Source organism: Phascolarctos cinereus, unplaced genomic scaffold, assembly GCF_003287225.1.
Source record: "Phascolarctos cinereus isolate Bilbo 61053 unplaced genomic scaffold, phaCin_HiC Scaffold_1;HRSCAF=81, whole genome shotgun sequence".
NCBI lineage: Eukaryota > Metazoa > Chordata > Mammalia > Diprotodontia > Phascolarctidae > Phascolarctos > Phascolarctos cinereus.
The window spans coordinates 22903465-22929250 of record NW_027555514.1 but is presented as its reverse complement, the minus strand read 5'-3'; the positions used below and the strand labels follow the sequence as shown (position 1 = coordinate 22929250).

At 46.6% G+C, this 25786-nt stretch overlaps 1 protein-coding gene across 1 annotated transcript in view; it reads right to left on the bottom strand.

Annotated features, from left to right (window-relative positions):
- LOC144454166 (uncharacterized) overlaps window positions 1–18038 on the bottom strand; it is a 163188-nt gene extending 145150 nt beyond the window's left edge. The window contains exons 1-4 of the mRNA XM_078149521.1: window positions 17739–18038; window positions 17551–17626; window positions 16320–16534; window positions 15586–16217 (exon numbers count right to left, since the gene is read on the bottom strand). Of these exons, the coding sequence (XP_078005647.1) occupies window positions 15586–16217; window positions 16320–16534; window positions 17551–17626; window positions 17739–18038 (1223 nt within the window). The remainder of the gene's footprint in view (window positions 1–15585; window positions 16218–16319; window positions 16535–17550; window positions 17627–17738) is intronic.
- Between the last annotated feature and the right edge of the window lie 7748 nt (window positions 18039–25786).

The following is a 25786-nucleotide window of genomic DNA, read 5'->3' as shown; positions in this document are numbered from 1 at the left end:
AAATACCACATTGCAAAGACTTTGCAAACCTTAAAGCTGACAGCCCAGTCAACTCACTAACTCCTCACAGGGCCAGCCAGACAAGAACAAAATGCTAAAGAACTGCCCCAGTGATTAGATCAAAGCCTCCTTCACAGAATCTGACAGTTGGAAGGGACCCCAGTGACCATCAAGTCCAAGGTGCTTAACTAGGGGGCCCACAAACTTGGATTTTATACACCTAGTTATATACTTATACATATATATCAAGAATCGCATGCAAGATAATTGGTTTCACTTGTAATCTCGTATGGGTTTTTTTTGCATTTAAATCATTCTGAGAAGAATCATTTTTTAGTTGTCATTGAGACAGTCAGAATTCCTGATCTAGTCCAACTTACACCCAGAACGAATCCCCACCCTCAACGACGGGTCATCAGCCTTTACCCAGAGACCTCCAAGGAGGAAGCCCACACACCATCCTCGACCATTAGGACACAGAAGCACTTTTTTTTGCATAAGGGGCCAAAGAACCCTGGGATTTTTCTGGGAAGATCTCTCTGAAATTGCAATCGAAGGCTAAATGAAAATAGGAATCGATATTCACTTAACACACCATTTTTCATTAGATTTCCCCAACTTTAATGCTCCATAAAGTAAGGCCAACTTATGCGTCTAAACTCTCAGACTGTCTGAGACCTTGACGAGACCCTTGCCCATTGATCCGTCCATAAAAGGTTTCTGATTTTTAAAAATAAAACGCACTGGTAAGGCTCTCAAGCCTTCCCCAACAGAACAAAAGGAAAGCTGCAATTACTATTTCAGTGATCAGTGAAGGCTGAAATGTTATTGAGAAAACTGACCAGTTCCTTTGAACTAGGAAAGCGTTCACTCGATAAGCAGGTTGCTTAGGTGGTAAACTGAGGCCTAAACAGGACAGATGATGACTGGTCCTTAGGCAGCCCTCCAGATTTTGCACAGTACGTACTTTCTGAATTTTGCGTCATCTGAGACTCCCAACAATCCTACGAAGTAGACAGCACAAATACCCGCAGTCCCTTTTTACAAATGAGGAATTTCGGGCCTAGAAAGGAAGCGTCTGGCCAGGATCACACAGCTAAGCCAGGTCTTCCCGACTGCCTCATCCAGGACCCAGCTGAGGCTGCCTCTCGGTTCTAAGGCACAAGTTTCTCCCCAGGCCACTGTGGTACCAGAGGCTGCTGTGTTCCAGAAAAAAAGAAATCCGGCTCTCAAGTCAGAGAAACTGGGTTAAAATCCCACCTTTTGTGTTTACTACCCTAAGTGACAAGGGCACCGAATGTCCCTAGGCCTCAGTTTCCTCAGCTGTAAAATGAATGCACTGGCCAAACCCCTGGCTCCCTAAGGAGATGTAGCCAGTCCTTCTGGAGGAACCCAGCCAGCTGAGTGTGTCGGGGTCTGGACAAGTAAGTGCAGAGTTTGGCTGTATCAGTTTTGGGGAATATGTTTGTTTTTCCTCTCTTTTTCTTATTCTTTCTTACAGGAGATGGTTTGCCAGGTAGGGAAGGGGAGGTAAGAGGCACAACAGATACCAATAAAAATTAAGAAAAAATAAATTAAATTAAGGGGGTAAGCTAGATTGCCTCTGAGATTCCTTGTTCTAGACTAGGGGTGTTCAAGACTAGGCCTCGAGGCTCTGGTCTAGACCTATGAGTTACAGATTAACTTCATACATTTCAAACAAGATCACAGAATCACAGATTTACATATACTGACAAATAGCTCCCTCCTGTCTTCAGGGATGTGGGGGGTACAGAATGGTACCAACTTGATCAGGGTCGCAACATCATTTTTTCCTTGTAAACAAGGGATGGTCCAGTGCTGGGGGTAAGAGTGGGGTGAGGGGAGAAGGGGAGAAGTGGGGAGGGGGAAAGAGTAAAAAGGGGGGAGGGCCCTACTAAAATCTGGAAAAGGAAAATGGAAACAAAATATGGAAAGGCAGAGGGCAAAGGCCCTAACAGTCAGAGATTAGAATTTCTGCTCCAAGAATAAGCTGGGTTACAGCTGTTGCTCTAAGCAATTCTTCCTAAACTGTCATCCTCCTGGAAAAAAAAAATCTGCCAACTTGACCTTGAGGCCAAGGATCAGGGCATCTCAGGTTTGGAAGGGCCACTCTGAAGGACACAGGCGGACTCAATTTCCAAAATGGCCCGGCACTCAAAGGTATTTTGGGAAGGCCACTGTCACTTCCTCTTCACTCAGAGAGCCATTCAAAAGCTTCTTATATTACACTATATCACCAAAGTCCATTTTAGAGAACACAATATAATTCCCCCAAGTTTCCAAGGCTTCTTATTTATTAGCTAAAACCTAGGCCTGGCAAGCCTAGGAACAGGCATCATTCCTGACTTTGAATGCAGAGATGGCTACACTGAGTGAGCTTCTGCCATTCTATAATCGGTCAATAGCAAAGGCCCTCTGATGCCTACTAGCTGTGTGAGCCTGGGCAAGTCACCTAACCCTGTTTGCCTCAGTTTCCTCATCTGTAAAATGAGCTGGAGAAGGAAAGGGCAAACCACTCCAATATCATTGGCAAGAAAACCCCAAAACAGGGTCACAAAGAGTCAGACGTGACTGAAACAACTGAACAGTAACAAAAGGATATAAACTCAACTGACCCCTTGGTCCAGAGGCCACTCCAGTGCATGGTCAGGTTGCCAGTGGATAGAGTGCTAAGCTCTATCAGGAGAGTCAGGAAGACTGGAGCCACACACTTACCTGGCTGTGTGATTCTGAGCAATTTAGGTAACCCGTCTGCCTCGGTTTCCTCATCTATAGGACAGAACTAAAAATAGCACTGATCTCACAGGGTTATTAAGAACCGATATAACATATATAAAGCACTCTGCAAACTTTAAAACACTCCATATAATGCTAGCTATCATTATTACTGCAATTAGAGGACAGAGGAATTTAAATGTCTCTACAGAAATTTTAATTTTTTTTTTACTAATTTAGAGCTCTAAGCTAATTTTTTAAAAAAGTAATGGTTTCTTAGATAAACAGAAAACAAAGGACATTCCAAAAACTGAATAAACCGTGAAATGCCTACTACGTGCAAGGCACACATGCTAGGTGCTGGGATAGAAGTCGGCAGGCATTTATAATGTACTTACTATATGCCAAGCTCGATGTTAAAATGCTGGGGTATTCAAAGGCGGGGGGGGGGGAGAATGCCCTGCCCTCAAGGAGGTCAGAGTCTACTGGGAGAGAGAAGAGTTAACCATTATGTTGGAACCAAACAGATTCAGAGAAAACTGGCCGTAACCTCGGGGGGGGGGAGGCACCAGCATGAAGGGGGAGCAGGGAAGGCTTCTTGCAGAAGGCAGGATTTGAGCTGGAAGCCAGGAGAGCCAGGAGGTAGAGAAGAGGAGGGAGGGGAGCACCCCAAACATGGCAGTCAGCCAGGGAAGATGCCCAGAGTCGGGGGATGGTGTTTGCTATGCAAGACATGGCCAGGAGGAGGGTATCCCAGGACGGGAACAGGAAGGGGAGAAGGAGATCCTCCATGCCCAAAAGAAGGTCCAGGAGAAGGAGTAAATACAAGGTATTTTGAGTGAAGAGAAGGAATGAGGGAGTTGGCCAAGGACTTCAAGACCTGCAGTCTCCCCCTTTTGGAGGGTACCAGCTTCTCCCCCGACATGCGGATTCTGAACCATAAACTCATCCTCTATTCTTCCCACCCCCACACCCTAGTCAATCGAGCCCATCTCCACAATTTCTCCCAGCTCATGTGGCCACCGCCTTCCATCAATCACCTCATGCCTGGACTCATGCAACAGCTTCCAATCAGATACCTCCACAGAGATGCCAAAATATTTTCCGATGGTATAGGTCTAACCATGCCACTCCCCTGCTCAACAATCTTCATTAGCTCCCCACTGCCTATTGAATAAAACACAAAACCCCTTTGCCTAGAATTTACTGCTCTCCAAAATCTGGCTCCCAATAAACCCTCCATACATTCCATAAGCTATCACCCCTGCCACCCTATACCTTCCACCCAAACTGGGATATTAACCATTTATGGAATGCAAACGCCATCTCCCACCTCCACACATTTGCATAAATGGTTCCCTATGCCTAGGGTGCACTCTCTCTCAAAATCCTTGTCTCCCAGCGAAGCATTCCCTTCTCTGACCTCCTTCCCCACGTTATTAGAGCTATCTCCCTCCATACTATATTCTAATTAGCCAGCACAACAGCAGGTGCCAGAAATACAAAGACCAAAACAGAATGTAAGCTCTTTGAGGACAAGGACTGTTTTGTTTTCCTCTTTGTATCCTGAGGAACTTCCAACAGGCACAGAAAACCCCAAGGTAAGGTAAACATAGGGTAGAGGGAATTCTCCTCCACCCCTACAGTTCACACCTGCTCTGTAATCTACCATCTTAGAGGTCTGCCGGTACCCCAAGAGATCAAGTGACTACCCAAGGCCACAAGGCCCCTTTTCAGAGTTAATACTTGAGGGCCCAAAACTCTGGGCCAACTTATCTGCAGAGATTAGACTCTAGCTAAGATACGCTAAAAAAAAGCCTAGGAAATAGGAAGTCATTCGGCTTCAAAATATAACCAGTCCTAGATTAACACCATGTGAGATGTGCGATCCGGCTTCAGCTCAAAGCTTGGGAAAATGTAGTCAGTGTGACTGGAGATGAAATATGTCTGGAAAGGAGTGTCGTTGCCAGATTTCAGAGAGCTTTCAATGCCAGGGCAGGGAATCAGGGTCTCATCTTCTGGGCAAGAGGTCGCCACTGAAGATTTCTAAGCAGAGTCAGCCCTGGCCTTTGGAAGTGACAAATTATAACAGAAAAGGGGCAAATTTAGCCTAAGTTTTTAGTTCGAGGACCACACTGTACACCACCATCGGATTCAGTAGGCGAGATGAGGTCGCCTGTCCCTTGGCATTACACACGTATCGGTTTCCTGAAACACATGTTGATTATCAGGTGTCTGTTCTGTCAAACCGGCCGGCCATCTGTTGACAATTCAGGAGAACAGAGCATGTCAGTTTTTAATACCACTTCCCTGCATTTCATGGGGCTCCCTGAAATCACAGAATCTGACACTTGACAGAAAAAATCTCCACTTACAGAAAATTCGCCTTGAAAGCGAGCAACTGTAATAATGTTACAGAACATTTTGTACAAAGGTATCAACTGCAGATTTCCCATAAAACCGAATAGAAGCACATCAGTCAGACTAACAAAAAAACACATCGGCTCAGGTCAATGCAGAGGGAACCTAACCAGACATCGTCAAGGTTACTCATGACGGCTTCTCGCTGACCCCTGCAATGAGGCCATGTAAAAGTGGGCTTCACAGCCATCCACCTCCTTAGCAATCGGCCGCTGGACCAGCCAGGCTGAACAGGCTGTGCTCCGAGGCTGCCTGAGCTCAGAATGGAGCTGGTGTTTTTAAGTATTTCCACGAGAGGGCGAGAACTCAGAGACACTGCTAAATTGGGGGACAGAGGTGGCCGGGGTAGTGGAAAGACCACAGGAGTGGAGCCAAGAAACCCAAGGGTGAATCCAGGCTCTGCCCTTACAACTGGGTGACCCTGGCCAGGTTCCTTCAGCTTCTTCCTTGGTGAAATGAGGGGGTGGAAGAGATGACTTCCAAGGACCCTTCCAACTCCAATGACCAATGAGGACGACACACTTACATTCTAGGCAAACAAAGCTTCCTGCTCCCATCCCAACACTTATCAACATACAGGCAACACACCAAGAGAGTTGTGCCATGATTTTCTTGGCCTTAACAAAATCATCACCCTTGCCACTTTAGCAGGGCTGACCCCACCGAGATGGGCTTTCTCACCTGAGAAAGCATATAAAGTTTTTGATTTTTACTGACATTTTAAATTTTCTTCCAAAAGACCAGAGAAGGGGCAATGTCTCTTGACCGGAGCTATTTTTGCTGTTTTGATCTGGACCCCCAAACTTCATTGACCTGGGGAGCTCCCACGAAGAAATTCTGCTAATTGTACTAATTCATATCAGCAGCTACTCTACTCCTAAATAATATTAGACAGTTGGCTGGGGCACCAACAGGTTAATGGACTTGCCTTGGGTGGCACTACCAGTGTCTGTCAGAGACAAGACTTGAACCCAGGCTGCCCTGGCTACAAGGTCTGCTGGCCAGGCTGTCTCATCATCATCACCATCATCATCATCATCATCATCTAAGTAGAGCCAAACCATTTCCCTTCTGAATTCCGACCAAGTAAAGTTCTACACCATCTGGGTTATCAAAAATCAAATTAATGAGGGCAAGAGGAGGTAGCCAATTTAAAACTTTTCACACTCAGTTTTTGGTCCCAATACAGAGCCAGACTAAGTGGGTCATTACGAGAACTCAAGCTCCCAAGAAAATCATTGTGCTATCCCCTTCCAGGGGGATGTCTGCTGGCATTTAATTTTTCTTTTCTGACTCCTCTGTGTAGGATCCACAGCATGTCTTCATCATGGCCCCAGGCCATGGATCAAAGAAATTAATTCCCTCTTAATATGTGACCAAGGAAAAAACTGGAAAGAAAGCGGGTGCCCAATGACAAGGGAAAGGTTTAACAAAAAGTGGTCGTGGAATATTATTGCAATATAAGAAACAAAAAATACGAGGAATTCAGAGAAACACACGAAGACTTGTAAGAACTGATACAGAGAGAAGCAAGCAGAACCAGGAGGCCATCATCCACAATGCCCACTAATGACATAAAGGGAAGCAGCCTTAAGAGGCAGTCAAACTCTGATTAATTACAATGATCCAAGTCCAAGAAAACCGATGATGAAATACACTTCCCTCCTCTTAGTAGAGAGGTGGGGGCTGCAGATACAGAATGTGGCAAGCAGTGTACTGGCTGATTTTGCTTAAATGTTTTTCAGTGTTACAAGGGATGTAAATTGGGGTAAAACAAATAAAATACGATTAAGAATTGATTTCAAAGGAATTCCTTACATTTTTAAGTGTCCTCACTACCTTGAGATGGGGACGGGGATGAGGATGAGAAATAAAGGTCAAGAAAGAGACTCCAAACATATTTATTAAGGTCAGATCTCCAGAAGACCAATTGATCAATTAGAAGGTACTGATTACACATCTACCAAAAAGTCCATGTTTTTGGTGTCAGACTTTTTGGCAGGTTGGTCAAGCCGATGAGGAACCCTTCTCAGAATGTTTTTAAATGCATAAAATATGTAGAATTACAAAAGGAAATCAATTATATTGAAGCAATTATCAAAATATTTTTTTAAAGTTCATGCAATTTCAAAGGACTCATGATGAAAAATGTTATCCACCTCCAGGGAAAGAATTGATAAAGTCTGAATGTAGGTCAAAGCATACTATTTTTCACTTTTTCTTGCAGGGTTTTCTTTTGTCTGGTCCCCACAACATAGCTAATATGGAAATATGTTTTGCATGACTGCATATGTGTAATATATATTATATGTATATATATATATATATATGTTGTGTGTGTGTGTGTTTTTTATATATATATATATATATATATATATATATATTATATATATATATATATATATATATATATATATATATATATATGAAATTGCCTGCCTTCTCAAAGAACAGGAGGAAAAAATGGAGCAAAATTGGAATTCAAAATTTTAAAAAACAGATGTCAAAAATTGTCTTTACATGTAACTACGGGAAAAAAACAATATAAAAATTTTCAAAAAAAAAAAAAAGCTGACGGACCCCAGGTAAGAAGCCCTGGCCTTAAATGTGCTAAGCACCAGGGGCATAATACAGGGGCAAAAAAAAAAAACCATCCCTGCCCTCAGTGAGCTTATATTCTATCAAACAAGACAACATGTCCATATAGAAATATGCCCTTGGAATGCTGAAGTCAATTCTTGGGCTGGAATGTTAGATAAACCTTGAAACTGGAATTCTATTCATTAGAAAACATGGCAGAAACCCCAGTGAGTGACTGAGAAGTGTTTGGGGTGACTCCCAAATCCTTCAAAGAGACTAGAACAAAGAATCAAGGAATCTTAGAGTGTCGAAAGGTCTGGACTCCCATCTCCTACCTAATACAAGAATCCCCGAAGCAGCCCAGACAGATGGGGGCTCAGCCTACTAGTAAGGACCTCCTGGCTGGGAAGAGCACCATCTATGGTGAAAATTCACATCTCAGTAAAATCAGCTTTCACCTACCCTCCTCACCCACTCCAAGGGCCCTTGGCGGGCACACCCAGACGAGTACACCGATCCCATTCAAGAATCGGCCTAGCAACCCAAGTTCTTCTACAGAAAGGTGGCTGTTACCATGGTGACAATTTAAGGGTAGATGGGGGACAAAGGAAAGGGTGATGGGGAACCTTTCCAAGGCTTACATCAGGGACTGCTGGAGTAGGAAGCGTTTCCAGCACAGAAAACACAGCCCTGTAGCAGAAACCCACAAGGTAAAGGGAATAAAAGATGAGAATTGTCTTAGCAGAGTAGAAAGAGGGATGGAATTGGAATGAAAGGATCCAGGTTCAAATCCCACCTCAGACGCTTCCTACCTTTGTGACCTTGGGCAAAGCTCCTCACTTCCACGGGCCTCACTTTCTTCATCTGCTAAATCAGCAGGTTTGACTACATGATCTTTCTTGAAAGTCTGTGCACAAGAGTCCATGGTGAAGAAGTGGGAAAATGGGAAGCTGGGTTGGGATACCTAAGACCTCCAGATCTGCTTCAAGCTCGGGGAAGAAGGAATTGCAGGCTCAGATGGGTCAAAGGCTTAAGAAACAAGGTAAAAAGCAACTAGTCTGTAATATTTAACATCAAGGGAGCCAGCTAGTTTACACGGAGCATTTTACCAAGAGATGATATCCTTCAACACCCAGAAACAACGCCTCAAACTCATTACAGACTAGTGGCTTCCAATCGGGTTTTTTGAATGCATCAAGGTTCTTCCCACTCTCTCCCACAGAATTTCAGAGCTGGAAGGGCCCTCAGCTGTTGCCTTATCCAACTCACACCTGGAACAAAAATTCCTTCTGCATCCGACCAGACGAGGGGAAGCCCAAAGCTTCCTCAGACCACCCATTTTACTTCTGGACGCACTAAGTGTTAGGAAGTTCTCCGTGCCTCCAGCCTAAATCCAACTCTGTATCATTTCCATCTGCTGCTCCAAGCCCATCCCCAGCCAAGCCATCCTCCTCAGATGTTCATGAGAGCTGCAGATGTGGTTTAACAGGCACACAGAACAGCCGGACCCCGAGCCACCTGGTCCTGCAAGCTAAGACACACAGGTTACCAACTGACACGCTCAAAACAGAATTAAATTTCAAAGTAACTATCAAAAATTGACTGCACAGCCCCTCTGCTTTTATTATTATTTTTTTTTTTAGGCAATTGGGATTAAGTGACTTGCCCAGGGTCACACAGTTAGTAAGTGTCAAGTGTTTGGTCTAAGGCCACATTTGAACTCAGGTCCTCCTGACTTCAGGGCCAGGGCTCTCTAGCCACTGCGCCAGCTACCCGCCCCCTAGCCCCTCTGCTTTTAGAAGGCAAGAAATTACCTGGAAAAATCCAACAATGAGATAGTATCAACCTTCCAAAGAGGCTAGAGACCCACCAAGCATTCTCCGTGGGAACCTTTCCAGAAATTGTCATCTTCAGGGTTCTGGCTACAGGAAGGGTTCAGCCGGAAAATTCAATTCCTCTTCAGTTCAGCTGTTTCCTGAATGCCCAAAGGGTGTGTCAGCTGAACCAAGCACTAACCGGGCGGAGGTGTCTATCACAAAAGAAGGCCTCCAAGGGTCGAGAGCCAGACAAGAGAGACTGAGAAGCAAAATGGGGGGGGGGGGAGTCACAGAGGGAGTCTGCCTGAGACTCATAGGACCTGGGTCCTAGGGTCCACCCGGTCATTCAGCACCTAGGCAGGCCTTTTAAAGGAGCCAGTGTTTTTCTACAACCACCACCCCTAACCTCCAGCTCTGGCTGCCACACTTCCCTGGACCTCATTCAACAACAGGGTTGGATTTCGTCAGAAAAGCCGGGTTCAGAATCCCAGCTCTGCCCTGTGTGACCGTGGACAAGTCACTGCCAATTTCTGGGCCTCAGCCTCCTTATCTGAAAAATGAGGGGGAATGGCATCGATGGCCCATGAGGTCCATTCCAGCCCTATCCTGTCCTATGACAGGATTTGGGGCTGAGACCCTAGGGACCATCGGGTCCAGGGGTGGGAACCCGCAGCCTTGAGGCCAGACGTGGCCCTCTAGGTCCTCAAGTACAGCCCTTTGACTGAACCAAACTTCACAGAACAAATCCCCTTAATAAAGGATTTGTTCTGTCCAAAGGCTGCACCCGAGGACCTAGAAGGCCACATGTGGCCTCGAGGTCCCAGGCTCCCCACCCTGATTCAAGTCTAACCATTTCATCACACACTAGGAAAATGAGGGCCGGAGAAGGCAAATAGCTTGTCCGAGGCCACACAGGAACAGAATAAGGAACAGAACTGAGATGCAAAACCCAGATCCTAGGGGAAACTACTGACATTTACATGGTAATTTAACGTTTGCAAAGCACTTTACATACATTATCTCATTTGGGCCAGCAACAACTCAGTGGAGTTATTGCATATAATAAGCCCAATTACAGAGACTATGTAATTATATATAATAAGCCCAACATAGGGCTTATTATCCCCAGTTAACAAGTGAAAAAGCAGGGCAGCTAGGTGGCACAATGGATAGAGCACCGGCCTGGATTCAGGAGGACCTGAGTTCAAATCCGACCTCAGACATATAACACTCACTAGCTGTGTGACTCTGGGCAAGTCACTTAACTCTACTGCCCAGCCAAAAAAAAAAAGTGAAAAAGCACATTAAGTGTAAGGGGCCAGATTGCAACCCAGGTCTCTCCTAAGACAATCCACCCTCCACTTAGCTGCCAACATGAGCCCCCCATTCAGTAAGCTTCAGGGGTCCCCATCGCTCAGGATCAACCATAAACTTACCTTCCCACGTAAAGACCTTCATTATGTGGCCTCTTCCCTAGAACCTTTGCAGTCTTCTCACATCAATCAATAAACATTTATTAAGCACCTACTGTGTGCCAGGCACTGCGCTAAGCGTTGGAGATACCAAAAGAAGCTAAAGCCAGACACCATACTCTCCTCCACACCCTTGATCTCTGGGCCTCACCCCAGCTGTCCCTCACCCCTGGAATGCTCTGCCCCTTCGGTTCCCTGCTCAAATCCCACTTCCTCCAGGAGGCCTTTCCAGGTCCCCCCAACTGCGAACACCTCCCTCTCACCAGGCATCTCATCTAGTCTGTATCATACCTAGTATGGACTTAGGTGTCTCTCCCACTGGAATAGAAGATCCGAGAGGGCAGGGCTGTCTTTTTTGCCTTTCTTTGTGTCCCAGTATTCAGCACAGTGCCTGGCACATAAACAGCAGGAGTTTAATCAATGCTTACTAACTTGATTCCACAAGAGGTCCAATGTTCTTGCCATTATCCCAAGCTTCTTTTCAGAGACTAGAGCAAGGGTGGAGGAACCCTAGACCTCGAGGCTACATTGAGGTCCAAGGTTCCCCATCCCTGGACTACAGGGTTTCCAAATCCCTTCTAGCTTAAGCAATTTCAATTCAATGAAAGACGAGAGAATGCAGCATGTGAATCAAACTTGGAAGCTAAGGTGTGGAAAGAACTCTGAGCAGGACACGGATTTCTTCTCTGCCCTATTATCTGGAACAACATGTAATATTTATCTTGAGATAAAACTTTCTTCAAAGGGAATCACCATCTTCCACTTTTAAAAAAAACTTACCCTGAGATACTGACATAAATAAGTCTGGGCCATCCCTGCAAAGGAGAAAGCAAGGCCTACCTTCAAATTAAAATCCTATAAGGTAAAGGGCGAGGGACAACGTGGTGCCATGGAAAGAGGGCGGCCTGGGAGTCAGGAAGATCTGGGTTCAGATCCTGCCTCTGACACTCGCTAGCTGAGAGACCACGGGCAGGTCACTAAAGCTCTCTGAGCCAGACACATCATTCACAGACCAATCGCCATGTGCAATGGACACCCAAAGAACGATGCATCTTTGAATGATGCTAAAACTCAGAATCGTGGATTTGGAGGAGAAAGGGAAATTAAATACCATCAGGCCAAACCCTATCAATTTATAAAAAAAGAAATGGAGGCCCAAGAGGGTAAACTAATTTACTTACAGGTAGTTGAACCCAAGTCCTAAGGTAATGGACCTACCTTTCTTCCCTGTCCTACCAGACTCCCTTGAGGGCAGGAATCGGGTCCCACCTGCTGCTCTACCTCCCTCTGAGCCTAAACCTGGCACAAGGTAGGACCTTGAAATGTATCAGACTACAGAATGGCTATACTTGTTAACTCAGCCCCAGTCTCCCCTAATTACTTCCTAAAGCAATCAGCACAGTACCAAAGGTGTTTTACCATAACAATGCCCAAAACTGAAGGAAGTTTTTTCTAGAAAAATATACTTCCAATCAGGGAATATGCTTGCAATCTGCCTTCCCCTCACCTCCCCTCCCCCACGAAAGTAGCCCCATTTTACTGAGACTAAGACAGGCCTTGAAAGATAAACCTCAGTTCTCAGAATTTATCAGCTGGAGAGGATAGGCATTCCACATGCAGGTGCCATGCCTACAACAAACATTTCTACAGAAGCTACGACGGATAGAAATAACGTTCTAGAAAGGCCGCTTGCGGCACCAATCAGAGCATGGAGGGCAGTGATCCCCACCTGGGTTGCATACACCTGGGAAGCACCTGTGGGTGGACGTTAGGGAAATCACTGGTGTTCTTAGGTATGACCTCATTTGTTATTTAATTAACTGGCAGAGAATTATCAATGCATTTCAACAAATATGTCTCACAAGCAAAGTGCATGCTGCGAATACAAAGATGAATGACAAGTACCCACCCTCCAGGAGCTTACAATCTTTGTAACAAGACCATTTCTGTAGAGCCGGAAGGGACCTCCGGGAGAGCATCTAGTCTGCTCCTTTCTCCCCATTTTACAGATGAGGAAACTGAGGCCCAGGAGGATCACACTGGTAGCAAGCAGCAGAGGCAGGATTTGAGGTACAGTGGCAGGAAGTCTTGAGTTCAAATCCAGCCTGAAACAATAGCTGTGTAACCCTGAGCAAGTCTGTTTGCCTCAGTTTCCTCATTTGTAAAATGGAGATAATAATCCCAAGGCTGTCATAAGGATCAAATGAGATAATAATTATAAAGCACTCAGCCCAGTGCCTGGCACAAAGTGGGTACTAATAAAGGTTAGCCATTTTTATTACGATGATTTGAACCTTCATTGTACCACACTGTCTCCATCTACAACACATTCCAGGTTCACCTTGGAGCCATCTGCCCCTATCCGCCGAGGGCACCTTTGGCACAATGGAGAGAACCCCAGGTTCTGAAGGCCTGGGTTCAATCCCAGCTCTGCCTCTTACTATCTGCTACATGACCTTAGACAAATCGTTCATCTCTCAAGACCCGAGTTTCTCCATGTGAAAAATGACAGAATTGGACTACTTCAATTAACGAGTATTTATTAACAAGTGCCTACTATGCGTCAGTGCTAGGTATAGACAGAGAACCCCGAAGTGAGCTTACAATCTAACACATGACCTCTCAAGTCCCCCCATGACCCTTCAGTTCTAAGCTCCCTTAGTTATTTCTTTTGGCAACATAGTTCAATGAACACCTGCGTGCCCACTGGGGGCGATGCACTGGGCCAAACTCAGCTTCTTAGTCTCAGAATTCTCAGAGCAAGCCAGCTTCCTCCTACCTTAGCCCAATCCTGGATCCAGCTCCTCCCACCTCCACGGTGGAAACATCCAGGCAGGAGGAAACTCCTGCTGAAGGGCACTCTGCCCAGGGTCACTCACGGGCCCCTGCATAGGTCAGGGCAGAAGGATCTGGGGGAACACACATAAACCCCTATGGGAGGCATTAACCACAGCCACCTGCACAGACTTGGCAAACCTCAGCCTCACAAAATAAACAGGACACAGATAGAAACAAGGACACACATACACACACCGCAGGGCTCCAGCATGTGTCTCGGGTACCAGGCAACGCTGGCTAACCTGTGCATATCTGGCCTGTCCCTAACCTGAGATAAGACTTTTTCACCCCTTCCCAATTCCTGCCCATTCCTCCTCCCCCCCCACCATACAAACACCAGAGGGGATTTCAGATTTGATCCCAAAGCCTGCCTCAATTCCAATTCCTATCAAATCCTCCCCCTGCCGGGTGATTATAAAAGTCTTTTAATACACTTTGCATATGAATTAGATGCATTGGTGGCCAGGAAGAAGGCAATCCCAGATACACTCACTCAAAGCTGAACCAAATGCCCCATGGTAGTAACATTAATACTGAGAGTGTCTCCCAGCTGAAATCAAAGACAGCCTTTTAAACAATCCAGGTTTTCTGGAGCTGTCTGCATCGCCTACCCACCCACTCCACCTGTTCTTTATTTTGCTGAGAAATAGAGGAAAAGCTGGGGGGAGAGAGGGAAAAGGCTGGCAGCCAGAAATAGCAAAAGAAGGATTCAAAAGCGAAAGTACAACTTAGGTCTCTTTTCCCGATCACAAGATTCTTCCAGCAACCGAGAGCTAACCCAGCATCCGTCCGGGAAATTTCCTGGGTTTCGATCTTCCCAGCCATGCAACCAGGGCACACGCCAGAACTAGTGACCTACTGCAAAGGATGGGAGGAGGCTAGGGCACGGCTGGCCAGGGACCTGGGGCAACCTTGCTGAAGAAGCGAAGGATAAGCCTGCTTCCAGCCCATGCCCAAAAGGTGGGCCACCACTGGAGATGCCAAGTTCTTTCCGACCTGCGAGGCCTCTGGAAATCCGAAGACTGGCACCAGCAAAACCACACCCTGTGGCCCTCCAGAAGAGCAGAGATTTCCTTTAAACAGTATTATCAATTCTCGGGGAATCTGGGGCGATTTCAAAGCCAAGTTTAAAAGGCACCTGGTTAGTCTCGGCAGACAAGAGTCGGGACACCGGTCAACCCGTCCTCGGCGTCCCCAACTGGAGCTACAGGAGGCCGGGCTGCACCTTGCCTTAGCCTTGGGACCAACGGGGATTCCCGTCCACTACTCTCTAACGGGCTACTCCCAACAGTTAGGGAGGAGGGGGTGGATGGAAGAGCAAGAGACCTTAAAAAGACACGCAGCTCACTGTTTAAGGGCCCCCCTCCCCTTTTCTTTTTTCAAAGTGCAGATGACTTTGTAGAGCTGGGTTTCACGAAGGGCGGAATGAAAGGGAGAGACTTTTTTTAAGCAAAATGCCAGTGGTTTTCCGAGCTGGGTCGCCCGCCGGAGGGGAGCTGCTGGCGGGGGAAAGCAAGCACCAGCTTTCTGCAGCCCCAAACTTCAGCTAGGGCATGGAGGCGCAGGGGCTCGCGCGGCCACCCCTCGCTACGCCCCCCCTCCCCGCCCCGGCGTGGGGAGGCTGCAAGCATGCATGCCCCGCGCGCACATGCACGCTCCTCGCCCGCCCCGGGACGGCCAGGGAGGCGACCGCCCGCCCCGGGCCTCGGCCCCTCGCTTACCTGTTCTGCCAGCCCTGGAGGAGGTTGGTGTACTTGCTGAGCACGCCCTCGAGGGCCGGCTCCCGCCTCCGGCCGCCCGCCCCGCAAGGGCTGGCGGCCACCGAGCCGGGGCTGCTGTGGCTCCCCCCTTCCAGTCGCCGGCCCCCGGCCCCGCGGGCCGCCCACGAGCCCGACGGCGACGAGCCGGCCGAGGTGGCGCGGCTGCTGCTGCGGCTGCTGCCGCCGCTGCCCGCCCCTTCGCCGGCCGCCTTGTCCATGCTCCGGCGGCCGGGCCGGGCCGGGGCCGGGCCGGGCGCGCTGCTCTGGCCGCCGCGGGGCCGCTCTGGCTCGGGCTCGGGCTGCCGCCGCTCGCGCTCCCGATCCCGGGGAAACGCCTGACTCATACGGGAGGGCGCAGGGGGAGGGGCGGCGGGAGGGGGAGGAGGCAGGGCAGGGCAGGGGACGCGAGCCAACCCGGCTGGAGGCGCCCGGCGGCCCCTCCTCCGGCCTCCCTCCCGCCTCGCGCTCCGGGAAGCCGGACCCTCCCCAGCCGGCCCCCTGCCGCCCCCGCGCCGGGGAGGCCCACCGGCCTCCCCGGCGCGGGGGCACGGGCGCACGCCGAAGTCCCCGTGTGCCAGCCCCCTCCGGGAGGGCTGCAGCGGCCGGCGTCATGCGGCCAGTGGCCACTCGGCGCCCGTGCTGCGAGCTCCGGGGGACAGAGGCTCTCCAGGGGGTGCTCCACGGGCTCCACGCACCGTGCACCCTAACACCTGCACACTCTGGGGCAGAAAGGTGCGCCCGCTGCCAGAATACCTGCGAAGCCCGGGGTGCGAAGCGGGCAAGGCTGCGTGGTCTTCGTGGACTCCGCGCCCAGCACTTACAAACTGGGCAGGGGATCCCAGAGCGGGCCCACCCCGTGCTCTCCCACCGAAGTTGGCCTCAAAACACCACTGGCCAACTTCGGTCTGGACTGTTAAACGTTTATCAAGCGCCCACAATTTGCTCTTTTATTTGTGTGGCTTTTGTAAAAAATCTGGGGTTTAACACATTTTTTTAAAATGGAGTTAAAAAAATAGATCCGTAATTCTCTTTAAGGAGTGGTAGAAGGCTCAGTTCCTGCCCGGAGGGATCCGCAAACCCAGGAAACATAAATAATTCAAGCGTGAAAAAACTGGAACTGCAATTCAGATCTCTAGAGGACAATTCCCCCTCCTCCCACTCCAGTTCCTCTAAGTCTTTCTTAGAGATAAGTTAGCCCTGAAGCTCTAATTGAAAAGCCACGGAGCCCACTGAGTAGAGACTGCATCCGGTTGGCGGTTTGGGTGGAGGTGGGGGAGATGAGAGAGTAGTGACCGAGCCCTGGAGTCCGGCATGCTCAGTTTCGAATCATCTTGCGTCCAACACTTAGTGGGTTGAGATTTAACGTCTCCGAGCTTCAGTTTCTTCATCTGTGAAATGGGGATAATCCACCCCACTGGGTGGTTTCGAGGCCACATTGTACACTTTAAAGTGTTGTATAAATCTTAGCCGATATTAGATAGCACTGCAAATTGACATTCCAGGGCTTCTAGCAAAAAAAAAAATAGTTTGGTTTTAGTTTCTGTCTTTTCTTTCCATTTGTATTTGTATTTGCATTTGGGAAGAAATTAAGCCTAGATATGGGCCTTTTTCCTTGGGGCTGGGAAGGGTCGGTGGAAAGAAGGGTCTACAAGTCCCTAAAAACGTGGGACCTTTTTCTGCCCGAATGAGACGGGCAGGCCTGACCCTATATCCCATGGCCCAGAGCCATGACCCAATCCCAGGATGATTCTAGGACTGGAGACCATGCCTACCAGGATCCACCAAAGAAACCGATCGGTCAGCCAGTCAAGTGGAATGCTTGGCCTAGAGGAGGACCCAAAGGAGGAGCGCCTCTGCTGTCTTCGAGTACCGGAAAGGCTATGACGTGGAAGAGGAACTGGCTTTGCGGTCAGCTTCCCCACTCACCTACCCCTGAGGCAGAAGAGGGGGCGCGGTGGCATAAAGGGGCCGATTTAGGTTTCTTGTCCAGAAGAGCTTGGAGCTGAGCACAAACGGGGAAATGGGCAGCCCGAGAGGTCCCCTTCACTGGGGGGCTGGTAGCCGAGGTGGGGTGTGCTCTTGTTGGAGACGTTTTTCCTTCAGGTTCAGGTTACCTGGCCAACCAAAATCCCACCTTCCTCTGGAATCCCATCCCCTCTTTGGACTGTGAGCTCCTTGAGGGCAGGGAAGGACCGTCTCTTGCTTTCCTTGTATCCCAAGGACTTAGCACAGCGCCAGGCACAAAAGAAGACGGTTAATAAATGCTTCTTGACGGCCCGCTCCGGGTCAGTCACCTGTGCGGGATCTTCAGCCCGCTCACGTTTTCTACAAGTAGAGGTCCTGTAAGGCTCTGTCCTGAGCACTCTTCTCCCTGTACTGTACTGTTCAGGCACGTCTGACTTCCCTGACCCCATCTGGGATTTTCTTGGAAAAGATACCAGGTGGTTTGCCATTTCCTTCTCCAGCCTATTAAAGCAGGCTCGGGTCTTCTGACCCCAGGCCTAGCAATTGTATCCACTGAGCCACTAGCTGCCTCCGAGGCAAACAGGGCAGCTAGATAGAGCGGTAGATGGAGTGTCAGGCCTAGAGTCAGGACGACCCATCTTGGTGAGTTCGGATACTTACTAAGCTGTGTGACCCTGGGCAAGTCACTTAACCCGGTTTGCTTCAATTTCCTCCTCTGTCAAATGAGAAAGAGATGGCAAACCCCTCCAGTATCTTTGCCAAGAAGACCCCAAATGGGGTCAGGAAGAGTTAGACACAACTGAACAACAAAAATCTTGCTGGTTAGTGTCTGAGGCTGAATTTGAACTTGTCTCCCCAACTCCAGGCCCGGCACTCTATCCACTGAGCCCCAAACTGCCAATCCACTATGCTATTCCCTCCTATACTACTTCACTTGGTGATCTTATTAACTCCTGTGGACCCAATTATTCTCTCAATGCTGATGGTCCTCAATTTCCCCTCTTTCTAACTTTCTTGTTGCTACCTTCAGACAACCTAGGGGTCCTCTCAGCTCCTCAAGTTCTATCCTATTGGTTGCCAAGGCTTGTCCATTTTATCTCTGACATTTCTTGAATATGCCCCCCTTTTCTCCTCTGCCACTGTCACCCTGCTGGAGGCCCTCATCACCTTACCCCTGGACTTTGCAATAGCTACTGGGTGGGGAGGGAAGGGGGGACAGTTGTCTGCCTGCTACAGGCGTTTGCCCACTCCAGTCCATTTTCCACTCAGATGCCAAGCCAATCTTCCCAAAGCACAGGGGTCTTCTATGAGGTACAGTAAAGAGGTTGGTGTCGGGATCACAGACTACGTGGGGGAGAGAATGGGTGAGGGTGTAAAGTGTATTAAGAATGGGAGTGCAGGGAGGGCCCCCCCCAAGTTTACGAAGGGATTTGACAAACCCAAGATTTTGTATTTGGTTCCTGAAAGTGATAGGGAGCCTCTAGAGTCTGAGTGGGGAGGTGATGTAGTCAGACTTGTGCTTATTATATTTTTTACATAAAAATAATAGAAACAATGTTTATTCAATTAACAACCACTTCTAATTTCTTCCTCTAAATAAAATTATATATGTGTGTGTCACATGCATATATATAGATATACATATGTTATAACAAATTTCAAAATATAACACTTAAGTATAAGTTAATTACCCTTAACAACAAATTTAACTGTTTTCTTTTTTTTAGGCAATTGGGGTTAAGTGACTTGCCCACAGTCACACAGCTAAGCGTCAAGTGTCTGAGATCACATTTGAACTGAGGTCCTGACTCCAAGGCCAAAGCTCTGTCCACTGCACCACCTAGCTGCCCTATATTTAACTGTTTTCGAACTGTCCTTACTAAATCTTCCCCTCACGTGCAAAGCAAATTAAAGCTCTTTTGCAGCGCCAGTCTCCTTGGCTTCTGGCTATTTATCAAAGTATAGGTGTTCATTGCCCCCTTAGCTCCTTGCTTCAACCATATTGACTGTTTTATTCCCGTCTATCAAAGTCTGTACTTGACCTGGAGTTCTGAACTCTCACCCTCTACACATTATCTGTCTCGTAGTTAACCTAAAAGATTATTTGAGCCCGACCTGTGGTAGAGCCTTCCCAGCTAATATTGCTCTGATCAGCCAAAGTGCGATAGACTGTACCTTGACCCAGACATCATGAGGTTATTTTGGTCCTCTTCGACAACGTAGGACAATAAACAACCACCCTAACAGATATCCCCAGTGGGAGGCAGTCATATCCTTAAGCCTGCCGCTGACTTCCCCAGGAGGATCTACCCCCAGTCAGGAATATTATCCCCTTGTTAGCCTTCTTCAGCTTCTCACCAGGTACTTGTTAAAGGGACCAAACCAAAAATATTTTAAATTTAGAAGTTGAACAGAATGCTTGTTAAATGCAACAGTATTAGTGACGTATAAGATTTTGTTGATATTTATGTATTACATGTTATAAAGATATTTAATATATGCTTATATATTGTATTTATATATTATAAAATATATTCTATATGTTTGTGTCTAAACATATATGTATGCTTATTTTTCATTACAAAATTAAGTTAAAAATGTTAAAGAAACGTAAAGAGAACATTTGTATACGAAGAACTCTCTGTTCCATCTGACTCCTTGGAATTTTAGGGCTGCTCTGAAGGGTTTGGTTAAGTGCCTTCCCTAATGCTATTGAGCCCCAAACTGGAAGTGTTCCCCCTCCTGTTAGTTACTAATGGCTAGTACCCCAGTTCCATTTAACAACTTAACATCAATTAGATTTTACAAAGGGACTCTTAACTTCAAAGGCACAGTAAGAACAAAGGTCAAACATTTCCACCCAAAGCCCCAGGGCACACTCTTGGCTAAACCATTTTGGTCCTTGTGGAAAGTGGGCTCAAAGTTAGCTCAGCTTGAAATGTAGTTCCCACATAGCATTATAGTTCCCATTTCAAGTTCCCATTCCGGTTCAGAACTGGTTCTGGAGGAATCCTTGTTTCCATTCAGCTGGGATGGCTCCAGAGATAACTTCTTTGCTTCTCAGGGCATCGATGCTGAGCTGGCTGCAAAACCCAGATCCGGGGATGACGAGATACCTGGAAGTTCACTTTCCTGACCTCATGGGACCGTGTATCAGCCGCGGTGGGGAGAACCAAGGGCTTTTTCCCTTATCGCATCGTCACACACCAGACAACATGAGCAAAAGAAGTCATAGCAAGAGAAAGAAGCTGAAGAGAATGGCTCCAAGGCTTGACCCAGGCCTCCCATTCCCGACATGGTTGGCCAACCAGTAGCAGTTACAGGATGTCTACACATTCTGTGCAATCTCTCCAAGCCGTTCCTGCTACATGTCATCATTACCTTCCTGGTGAGTAGTTCTTATCACGAGCAGCAACTGTGCACTACCAGATTGCCCTTCCCTTACATTTAGTGAACAAAGTTAACAGCGTTTCTTCCCACACCACAGCTTTATCTGGAGCTGCCCTAACCCTAACCCTAACCCTCCTCTCCATCTCCCAGCTCCTGGCTCCTTCAAGTCTCAGATCAAATTCCCACCTTCTCAAGAAGCCTTTCTGGGTCCTTCCCTCCTGACCTCATTGTTCTTCTCTGAGAATGAAGGACCGACCACAATCTCCACTCTACCCTGTAAATATCTGGTCTCCCCTGTTAGAATGTGAGCTCCCTGAGGGCAGGGACAATACCGCTCTTGGCTGACAGCATATTTAAGCAAGAAAGCAGGAAGGAGAATTCACTCTCTTCCTATAAATCAAACAGGAAGTAGGCTTTCCGAAATTGTTAAAGGTGATGGAAGGTATGAGGTAATCCCCAGGAAGAAACATGGAAGGGCTTGGGAGGAAAGGAGTCACTAACACAGCAAAGTGTAGGTACAAATTCAGAATTATTACGCCTTCAGTGTCTCATCATGGCGTAGAAGTGATTCTGGATACTCAAAGACTGTGCTAGAGGAGCACAATTTGTTGCCAAACTGGATGGGGTTTGAGTGCCAACCAATGATGAGCTATATGTCTGGCATCCAAGGACCAGCGCAGCTGAGATCAGAGAAGCTTATCACTTAAAAGGCTGACCACCAGCTGGTGAATTTTTTTCATTAATTCCATTAATATTCTTGACTTTTTGTTCCTACAGATGAATTTATTTTTTTCTAGCTCTATAAAATAAGTCTTAATATGGCTCTTTCAAATACTGAAATAAAAGTCACTTATGACATATTTTACAGTTTATAAAGTACTTTCCTCCCAATAATCCTGAAAAGTAAAAAGTACAAGGAGTCAAGACTTGGGAAATAGGAAATAGGAGCCACCCAAATACAACATGAAGGGCAGTGATCAGTTTCATTTGAGTCTTCCTTCCATTTATGTATAACTGGTTCTGCTTAATTAACTTTGCATCGATTCATATGTCTCCACTTGCGTCTCTGAATTCTTCATATTTATTGTTGCTTACGGCACAGGAACATTTCCATTACTTTCACATAACGCAGTCATTTTTAGTCATTCTCTCATTCACGATGCCCAATTTGTTTCCAGTTCTTGTGAAGGATGGCTTTCCTGACCTCATTGGTAGATGGCTTGGTGCATAGGGCCCAAGACTTCTCCCCTTTGGTAGCATTGTCTCTCCCCAGACAACAATCAGCAAATGAGTCAAAGCAGCTGCTACAAAAAAAAAGTGCTGCAATGAATATTTTGGCCTATATGGGACCTTTCTTTCTGTCACTGATCTCCCTGGGATCCATGCCTGAGAGTGGGATCTCTGAATCGAAGACAGGGGCATTTTAGAAGCTCCTCTCATTTGGAGTGTGATGTGAATTGCTTTCTACAATGTCTGAACCAATTCGCAGCTTCACCAGTAGATCAGTATGCATGCCCATCATTGGACATCTCTATCTTTTGTCCTTTCTGCCAGCTGAGTGCAAAGTGAAATCTCAATTTTGGTGTCTCTTGTTATTCGTGATTTAATGCAATCTTTCATGGGGTTGTTAAAATTTTGCAATTATTTTGAGAACTGTTTATTTATGCCCTTTAAACATTTATCCACTGAGAGCTCTTGGTGTTATCTAGGCCATCCCAAACATCTCATTAAAGTTTCAAATGGCACTAAGACTTTTGGGACACCCTGCATGTCTGTGCTAATTCCCTATGTATCTTGCATATAAGACCTTTATCAGAGATATTTGATGAATAGATTTTTTCCCCCAATCCACAGTTTCTAAGGAGGCACTTTTAAATATCGTTTAATAATTTACCTATTTTAATATCATAAGGTCTCACTCTCCATAACTTAGAGCCATTTACTTGGGGACAAGTCTCAGTACACTATATTACAGGGACAGTTCAACGCTTTGCACATAGTGGGGCCTTGTTGAATTGAATCAGATCTCAGAGTCCCACACAGGGAGCCATTTTCAAAGATTGGGGGTGATGAAAGGAGGCGGCAGAATGTGCCCGGTGCCTGCAGTCAAGAAGAAGGGGTTTTGTTCTTCGCCATTTTGACGACCTTGGAAATGTGACTTCATTGCTCTCAGCCTTGGTTTCCTCATCTGTAAAAAAATGAGGGGGTTGGTTAAGATGGCTTCTGTCCAGTATCCCTTAATCCCAACTTGTCCTCCTGGAAGAGGAAGACTTCCTTTGTTAGAACCAGGTATTCTCACTTAGAGGCTACTAGGTAACACAGTACATAGAGCGCTGGGCCTAGAGTAATGAAGATTCATCTTCATGAGATCAAATCTGGCCTCAGACACGTACTAGCTGTGTGACCTTAGGCTAGTCACTTAACCCTGTTTGCCTCAGTTTCCTCTGTCAAATGACCTGGAGAAGGAAATGGAAAACCACTCCAGTATCTTTGCCAAGAAAACCCCAAGTGGGGTCACCAAAAGTAGGGACACAATTGAACAACTCCTCCCTCCTCTCTGGACTCTGGTTGAAGAATTTATTGCCTTTTTCCCTCTGGTCTAGATCAGTCCTGGGTTTGAATCTCAGCTCTGCCATTAACTGCCTGGTGACCTTGGGCAAGTCACTTACCCTCTGTTAGCCTCAGTTTCCTTCTCTGTCTAATGAGGACATTAGACATAAGTTCACCTTCCAGCTCTAAATATAGCAGCCCAGGAGCCTGAGTGGCAGCAACACTTCCATGGCAGTTCCCTGTCACCCAGATGGTGGGAAGGAGGGTCCAGGTCACACCTCACTTCCTTTCATCTGCTAGATGAAACTCTGTTTGTTTAGATAGCCGGGGAAACTCACCTCCCAGACCTGGCGATCTTTGCTACCTTAAAAGGATGCACGTGACTCACCCAGGCCTTGATGCAATCAGGCAGGAATTCCCACCTGCTGATAAGGAGGCTGCAGAGAACACCGGGCTTATAAATCAGACAGGCCGAGTCAGCATTCAGCTACTGGGCGCCATTCAGGCTAAAAATAGCTCTGGTTCTGGGCTAGCTGTACTCATCAGCAGACTAAGTGGCAGCGTGTGTGTGTGTGTGTGTGTGTGTGTGTGTGTGTGTGTGTGTGTGTGTGTGTGTGTGTGTGTGTGTGTGTGTGTGTGTGTGTGTGTGGTGGGGGAGATTTCAGCTACGTAGAAAGGACCTCTCCTGCCCCCAACCTGCCTCTCTCAGCTCCAGTTCCACAGGGCTTTCGATGGTACAAGGATTACCAGTCTGGTCAAAGAGCCTTAGTGGCCATTCACACCTTAGTATAAAAAAGTTTGTTCGAATATTCTCTCCCCAGGAACAGATTTTGATGAGGCAGGGCAGAGAAACAGGAAGAAAGAAAGGACTCTATTGAGAGAGGGAAAAGATAGGCTACTTTGTATCATCCTGGCCCAGAGCTAGAGCCAGAAAGGATCACATTAGATTATGAGCTCCTCAAGGGCAGGCACTGTCTTCTGCCTTTCTTTGGACCCCTGTTGTGCCTGGTACGCAGTAGGTGCTTAATAAATGCTTATTGCCTGACCAACTGGTATCTAGTACAATCTGGTTATTTCACAGATGAAGAAACAGAGACCCAGAGAGGATGTGTGTCTTGTCCAAGGTCTTATAGAAGGTAAATACAGCAGAACCATGATTCAAACCCAGGTCTTCTGACCACCCCCACCCCCATCCCAGACCAATCTGCTTATACATTCGACCAAATCCCTTTCAAACGTTCAAGCCAAAGCTAGTCATTAGAATCCTGCAGCGTGAGTGATAGCTGATCAAACTCTTCACAAGGGCAATAATGAGGAAGCAACATTTGGAAAGTGGGGGGGGGGAGTGCGCGGCGGTACTGGCAGCTATGCTGAGCCAAGGTAAACCTGACACGTCTGTGAATGTTCCCAGACAGAGAGATGCCTGTGCTAAAGCTATAGAGGTCCAGGTGTGTGTATATGCAATTCTTCACACACATAGGCGTGATTATACACACACACCTACATGGATATAAATATATTTATTTATAGGAGTGTGCTACCAGCACGGGAGGTTTGATGAAGTTGATTATTAAATCTTCATTGTGAGTATTTACACCTTTAAATTGGTAAACTCTACAAATTAGGGCTTGAGTTATTGTTCTGTTGGGGGTCTGGAATTAAGAAAAAGATGGAGAAAATGTTAACAATGCAGATTAAATTTAAAAGTCTGTGGTATGTACATCCCCTCCTTCTCCCCCCCCCGTTGTTAAACATTTGCTAGCACATCTGTATATATGCATATATGGGTATATGTACATATACTCGCATATGTTATATATTTTATACAATAATAAACACAACTGTATTTTATTTTATAAATATAATTATATGTGTAATAATTGTCTATAATACTCACCTATATTATGTATATACACATACATGTTATATACACATAAATATATGCATGCATGCACATATATAGGGGTATATTACCAGCACACAAGAATTGATACTTACCTATATTATGTATTTTCATATACAATATATTATTTTGAAAATATGTGATATATAAACATGTAATATTTTATAAATATATATAAATACATACTATAAGTATTTTATATGTGCATATATTCACATGCACATAGGCACATACATATCTACGCAGGTATATGAGTGTGCTGGTAAATATTTTACAACCAGCTCTCAGAAAAAAAAGTGAACCCCAAAGACTTTTAAGTTTAATTTGCATTATTAACATTTTCTCAATCACTTT